Genomic DNA, 7,500 nt, shown 5'->3' with positions numbered 1-7,500 from the left:
CCTGGATCCTGCGGTGGTTCCTCACGGATCATCCGTTTGCGGGGGGGTAAAGACAGTGTTGTTTGGCTAACACTAATTGGATATATGTATTAATGCAATGAATCTGCGATTATACGCCCAGTTCCTCGGCCTACTTTGGCGATGAGGACGCGGCGATACGGTAACGCCCGGACGCATCACACCAACGCGTCCTCATTGGGTTGGGCACTAGAGGGGGGGACCATTAGCAATGGTTTGAGGAAATATCCTACCAGTTACACTTGGAGCGCTGGGGAAGGGAGCCTCAGTGTGCTAGGGGATCGGGGAGAACTCGGCAACCGCTCGGCCCGAAGCATACACACGAGCTAATTACAGACTTTTTGGTGTGTTTATAATTATGTGACGAGTGCAAAAATCAAGGGGGTTATTCCTGCGGTTAGATTCATAATGTGTGTGGCCATCCATGTGCACTCTGCGGGCCTGACAGACAAGCCTTTGAGATGTCCAATAAAGTGCTTTGTGCTCTTCATACTTGTTATTGAATTAGAGAAGGTTGAGGGCATCAGCTAATTGGCCTAAGCGCAGTGTCCGTAAGCATTGTCCAGGAACAGGCCATCCAAAAATTAGAGTTGAATTTAAAAGGTGCAGCATTGAATGGAGAGACTGATAGCTATCTGTTGTATCTCTCCAGCCTCCGAGAAAGGATGCTAGGGGTACTTCTAAAGGCTCTCGGCTCAGCATGAGGCACCAATAACAGGCTGAGGACTACCTTTCAGATCAGAGGTGACATAAGAAATCAATAGGGCAATGGGAGGGGGGCGTGTTCCTGACTAATGGTGCATTCAGAAGAGAATACATGGGGATAGGAGTATGTGCAAGGCCGAACATTCTCCGATATGAATAAATAAGTGCATGCATATGGCAATATGTACACACAAACATACAGAATAATACACCCCAAGAGATGCCCAAGCTCTATATTGATGTTGAGACCTTTTGTGCAATGCAAATACAAAATAAAAGCAAATGTATGCACATCTATGTGTATGTAGCAGTCATGGGTTGGATATTAAATGTTTCAATAGGTAGTCGGGGTCATGTTGTTCTTGTGTAAATCATTATTTGAGAACTGTATGAAAAAAAGATGAAAAATAAAAGTTGCAACAAGGAATGTGCAAGACTATCCATACAACATCCGCACTAACCAGGTGACGCATGGTGCCTTTGGATTTGGAAGAGTAGTGGTCAAAGCGCACAATAAAAACGTAAACGCAACCCACTGTTTCCCAGACATATAAGGTACACTCTAACCTATATAGATGAAACAGCAGGAGCTGGGGGGGGGTGGGTGGGAGGGCTTTACGAGCACTTACGGCCGACGAGGAGATACTGGTAGTACTGCACCAGGTCGGACGCCAGCACCAGGGGATGGCTGGTGTTGAACGGGGGCTGCAGCTCGTTCCACTGTGGGGTCCTGCTCAGCAGAGGGGGAACAAACGTATAGCATATCAGAGGGCCGAGTGCATGTAACCGTGCTGCGTCTCAGATGGACCCCCCTCCGGTGTGTGCATTTACCAGTGTGAATTTTTTTCCCAACAAAAAACATGTCATCACAGGGGGCATATATGGGGCCGTGGGGGGAGGGGAAAGGAGGGGAGTAGGGGGAATGAAGGATCATGGAAGGGCTCGGACAGATACGCTCACCTGCACAATGTCCAGCAGGCCCTGGGACAGCTGTTCAGCTCCAGAGGCGTCTCGTCGCTGATCTTCTGCGCGGTGCTGATTGGACGAGGCTCCAGGACATGCTCCACCAAGTTGCCGTAGCAACTGAGGATGTACAGCGAGTCGACCACCGGCTGCCTGGATTGGTCTGTTCAAGTTTTTGGGGCAAGACTTTAGCACTTGCATAGAAAACTGGTGAACGCTTCATGATCCGGCGGACAAAGGTTTTGCCTCACCTTTCTCCCTCTTCATGGTGGGATTAGTGATGAACCAGGAGCGCGACGAGGCAAAGACGGTGGCAACAAAGAACTCCCCTCCGCTGGACTTGCTGGGTGAGATCTGTGCCGCCGGCTTGCCTTTGCTTCACGGGGAAGAGAGGACAAATAAGACTAGTGAGGAGGGCCAAAATTAGGACGAGTTGAAGGTGAACACTCAAATCCACATTGCAGCCCCTTCTGAAGACGACAGGTACACAGACAGGACAACAGCACGCCTCTGAACAACAAAAAGCAACAATTGCCACGCATGCGAGAATAGATAAAACAGGAAAAAAAGGTTTGCAAATAAAAATCTCAGCAGGAGGGTGAAGTTTCCTTGTAGATACTTGAAAAATATTTCAGGAGATTATCATTGAAAGGCCGATACATCATATCTAATAACATAGAAGTACTTACATATGTGTAGTACTGATAATAAAGGTGTGATGCCTTGTTTTTCTTGCTGTCAAAGTATATTCATGTTCAGTATATGCATGTGGGGGTGCCCCACATACATGAACCCACACATAGGGATCATTTGGTCCATACAGGAGTAAACCAATAGCATTATGGCTCCTTTAATAAAATCCTATGACTACAGCGTTCAATAAGCCATTTCCGCCAGTTGCATGACTTTGACTTAACCAATGGAGAGCATTCATGAGGAGCTATTGGATTATTCGCCATGTCAGAACCGCTTGTGGGGAAGAGGATGCAGAAGGGGGGTTCAGTTCAGCTGAAGTACCCCCACTACGCCCCTCTCCGCTGATCATATGGAAGTGATCAAAACGTAGGTTCACATGTTGTTCCCTGGCCTCGTAATCAACCTGGACAGCAAAATCCAACAGTGCATTTCAGACAACACATGCAGAAGGTAGCCCCTAACCCTGAGGGTTGTGTTGCGCTATCCCAAAGGGATGCTTAACCTTGACCTACAGTTAACCACACTTGTGTGGGGAACTTGTTCACATCCGTTAGTGATGAAGAGAAAGGAGAAAAGTAAATTGTCAAACAGACAACAAATTGTCAACAGACAACAAAAGATAGACTACTAGACTGTATCCTATAGGCTAGCTGTAGCGTAATTAACCCAACTATAGCAAAACCAAGGCAACTCTACCTTCTGCAGAACTGTCCTTACCAGGTCTAGCCATCACACTAATGGAAGTTGAATGGCTGGGGTTGCTGGGCTGGACTGTTGCTCTTTAGCCTTCCCTTTTCTAACTGTCAGCGGCTCGTAAATTAGTCAGTAAATACGAGAATTTATGTCTTGGAGTAGACACTTTGTTAACGCAGGATGAGAGAGTGAGGTGTTTTTAGAGGCAAGTCAAGGTTAATTTAAAGAAAACACGGCCTAACACACACACACACACACACACACACACACACACACACACACACACACACACACACACAGTGTTTTGCAGCATGTATTTGATATTGTTGAACCTGGGGCTTGTGAATAAACATCAATGAGTTGTTTGTATGGAGGAACATTAAGATGGAGTTAATATTATCGTCAGGATATTGCATTGGCTGACACCCTGCTCAGTGCCTCGTCCTCTTCCTGGGGCCTTTAGGTGTGTCAGCCGGCATCCAGAAGATAAGGCAGCGAATCAACATTGAAAAAAGTTTCCTTATCTTTCGCCTTTCCCTTTCAGTTTCACTTTCCTTTTCTCCACCTCCATTTGTAAGATCTCTAACCCTGTGTCCTTCCAAATGTACTTCAATGAATGAACACGATATGTTCTGTGGATGATCGAGACCATCTTGTAGATGAGATCCTCAAAATATTGAATTGATTGGATTTGACCATGTTTTAAATATCCATTCCTGCTAAATTGTGAATGAAGTGAGCCCCAGCTATGTGCTGTGTGACGAGGAAAGGGGTCCTCTATGGGGAACGATTTAAACACTGCTTGGTCTCACACACACACACACAATGTTCTGCACTTTCACTTCCCCAAGGAAACAAAAATCCGGTTCCATGGTGGGGTTCATTAAGGTTTTCTAAGGGTCAGGGCCTCTAAGCTTAAAAATCAACCACACAAATGTGTGCACTATAAGGCGAATATGTATATTACATCCTTCAATATCGCTTGTGTTTTTCTTGGGACGAAGATCTACAGTCCGCACCACGCGGCATCAAATAACACAGTGTTTCCAAAATGTTATTTTTAAGCTGGAACCAATGACAAATGAGGATATAAACGACTTTGTGGCGCAGCAAATGGGGAGATTAAGAGTTTGGAGCCATATAGCCCAATGCCCCAAGATATTAGTACAATTACAGACCTTGCATGCATACCCATATGCACAAAGAGAGGGAGAGAGACACACACCCACACCCACACTCAGACACACTCACCCACACACACACGCACCCAATGTGACAGCAGCCTATATTAAGTCTCCACAGCTGATGAGCTGTATCTGTGGGGCCTCTTTGAAGAGTGGCGGTGCTAGTGCTGGGCCAGCCGGCGGCGCCAGGCAGAGTGGCCCCACTCGGCTCCCTCACCTCCCCCCCGCCCCGCCAAAGTGGAGTGACCGCCAAGGTTTGTTTATCTGCTTTTTAAATCAGCCTTTTCCTCTCTGCCTCGCTTGAAGTGGGTAGAAAGTGTTGAGGTTTTTGGCCTCGCGGCGGGCTGCAGCGGCAGCAGACGAGTTCCTAAATGCTTCTCCCTCCAAATGGGAAGCAGGAGTCCTTTTAGAGGGGGAGGTGGTGTTCCTAGTGGTCTGGGGGGGGGGAAGGGGTAGTGTTGGAAAACATCAGTAACCTACAGAAAAAAAAACGTAACCCAATATCAATAAATGACCGAAAAATAAATATACCGAGTGAGAAGCGAGAGTGGGGAGATGGATGTTTCTCAAACAGCAGCCAACGCTCTTTTTTTCTCTCCCCTGTTCTCCATCATTCGCTTCCCTCCGCAGCGTTTCCCTTTTGTGCCGAGCAGCCTCCATTTTCTCTGTTAACTACAATTTACTGAAAGGGCTGCTCGCATGTCATTTCCACTTTTCATTTAACAAATGACGACTCTTGACGGAGCTAATAGCTTTTCCTCAAGGGCATAACTCAATCTGCAACATCATCCACCAAAGTCCCTCCACATTACATCGTCGGGGACTAACACAAGGCGCCATTGGCAGCCGGTGGGGGTGAGGTGGGGAGCGGGGGAGTCGGTTGGCCCTCACAGTCCACCAATAGCGTTCCAGCCTGCTCCATGTGGCCATCCGGCGACAAACAGTTAATGTTCACTAATGCTCGATGCTCGATGGTATGAGTAAATATAAATATATCAAATAAGAAGCCAATGGAGGAAGCCAGACTGTGACCGGAATGCTCATAGGAAGGGGAAGGGGGAGGGGGGGGAAGAGAGAGAGACAGAGGGAAACAGAGAAAGAGAGAGAGAGAGACAGAGAGAGACAGAGAGAGACAGAGAGAGAGAGAGAGAGAGAGCAAGCCTTCAGGCAGTCATGTGGAGGACACATCCTTCAACGTCACATTTATTATGTTGCGGCGGCTCCTGCGAAACAGAGGCGGCCTTGGGGCTGCGGCAAACAGACGGCCTTAATGACAACCACTACTGAACCTCCGGCACACAACAGGGCCTGTATGCCAAACAGACACGGACCTTTGCCTTATTTCCCAAATTCCACTCCACCTACTTTGCAGCCAAGTGAGCAACACCAGGTTCAAATCTGAATCGCTAAAGCTATTTTACAAACAATCCAACAGTCTGGCCGATGCATAACAAATATAAAAAAATAAGTCTTTGTTAAGGAAAGGCCTTCTTAACTCAGTGTCATGGCTGGACATCTCAGCCCATTGTCGAGGCAAAACTTAAAAAATTGACTGTCGTAGAAGTCCCAAGGCATATGTCATTAGGCAAACCCTATCAATGTCTGTATCTATCTCACGATCGAGCGGAAGGTAGTTATTGTAAGGGCCAAGATTTCCAATGTGTGTAGCTTTGAAAGACATACTATCTGAAAACACTAAGGGAAAAGAGAAAGAGGGAGAGAGAGCGCGAGAGAAAGAGAAAGAGAGGAAAAAGCTTCAATTAAAAGCCATGAGTGACTCGCCACAACAAAAGAGGAAACCCAAAACTCGGGGAAGGCACCACATGCTATTCATTTTCTAAAGTGAGTTTGGACGACAGGGGAGGACTGAGAGAGAGAGAGAGAGAGAGAGAGAGAGAGAGAGAGAGAGAAAAGTTCACTTCACCAAGCCACTCAATCATCTCACTGGCTCCACACGCATTCAGAGCTTTGCATGTAGTGTGGCCAGGGGAACACACATCCAAACTAAGGCTGCCGTAACACAATCTCACATTAAACACTAGTTGCTTGAAAAATAAATTGCCCTTGAGGTGTGTTAACAGAAAACATATGTTATATAGCAAAGAAGATACAGATAATCAATTGCAGCCAAATGACAGTCCCTGATGATGCTTGCAATAAGGCATGACCAATGGATTAAACCAATCAAGCAATGAAGGAGTAACGTTCTTCCTCTGACTTGCTTGCTGACACTAGATGGATGAGAGCCCTCTGTTTGTGGAATTTACAGTTAGTTTCTAATTCCACGGTATGAAGCCAGACACAAAGGAAGGAAATAAATAAATACAGAAATACCAAATAATAACTTAAATGTTATTTCAATTCGGGTCAAACCTTCATGAAATAATGTGATAAATATGGACAGTTACATTGAGCCATCTAGCAAATGCTTTTAAAGCAAAAGGGAATTTGAGCTGTAGAGAGCTCAAAGAATACAATCAAAATTTAAGTAGCTACATGAAAAAGGTAGAATGCTGCAAAACCTAGTAAAAAAGGCACAACAACCACTGGAGAGAGCATAGAAATCCAAAACACAAAGTAAGTAATTACTCACATGCAGACATGTTACTGCTTTGACCGTAACATTTTTACTTTGCAGAATATTATTCTGCGGTAGGAGGCACGCTCCTATTCAACAATGATTGAGCAAATGTGTCATACCCAAGGCTTTAGTTAAAAGAAAAAAATGATTGATGCAAACCGAGAAAACACTGCAAAAACAACATTGATGGGAGCTGTACACGAACAAGGCTGATGCTAAAGTAATCGCACACTAATAACAATAACAACAACAACAAGTCCCGCTGGCACATTGGACTCGCCCAACGTGTAACCAAAGAAGCCATTGACAAAATGAGAACAGCATGTCTGTTTTTGTTTACAAAATTGTTTCTCCTGGGAAAACATGTAGGTCTTAGCAAATTGAAAAAAATAAAATGGGGAGATGGAGTTGTTATTCTTAAATAAGACCGGTAAAGGGAAAGAGCCTGGTGGGACGGATGAGAAGTGTCATTTTCCAAACGTGCCACCCCCGCCACCGCCCACGAAGCGGCCTGCAGGCTGCGTGTTGGGATCCATTATTCAGGGGATGTGAGGTGTTGCCATGCAGAATATATCAAATCCAAAGGACTTTCAGGGAATTCCAGCAAATCATCGCTGCGGTTTGGAAACACATACGACACTGGATGCTTCTCCGCCGCTG

The 7,500-nt window shown here is 45.8% G+C and overlaps 1 protein-coding gene across 6 annotated transcripts in view; it reads right to left on the bottom strand.

Moving 5' to 3' along the window:
- Nucleotides 1-7,500, bottom strand: part of bcas3 (BCAS3 microtubule associated cell migration factor) — a 210,352-nt gene that overhangs the window by 132,371 nt on the left and 70,481 nt on the right. For all 6 annotated transcript variants that reach the window (XM_060074791.1, XM_060074792.1, XM_060074794.1 and 3 more), the window contains 3 exons: nucleotides 1,938-2,062; nucleotides 1,684-1,849; nucleotides 1,353-1,453 (listed from right to left, as the gene is read on the bottom strand). In XM_060074791.1, the coding sequence (XP_059930774.1) occupies nucleotides 1,353-1,453; nucleotides 1,684-1,849; nucleotides 1,938-2,062 (392 nt within the window). The remainder of the gene's footprint in view (nucleotides 1-1,352; nucleotides 1,454-1,683; nucleotides 1,850-1,937; nucleotides 2,063-7,500) is intronic.

The sequence above is a fragment of the Gadus macrocephalus genome, chromosome 16, assembly GCF_031168955.1.
Source record: "Gadus macrocephalus chromosome 16, ASM3116895v1".
In the NCBI taxonomy this organism is placed as follows: Eukaryota; Metazoa; Chordata; class Actinopteri; order Gadiformes; family Gadidae; genus Gadus; species Gadus macrocephalus.
Note: the sequence above shows the minus strand (reverse complement) of the source record. Positions and strands in the feature narration are given on the sequence as shown.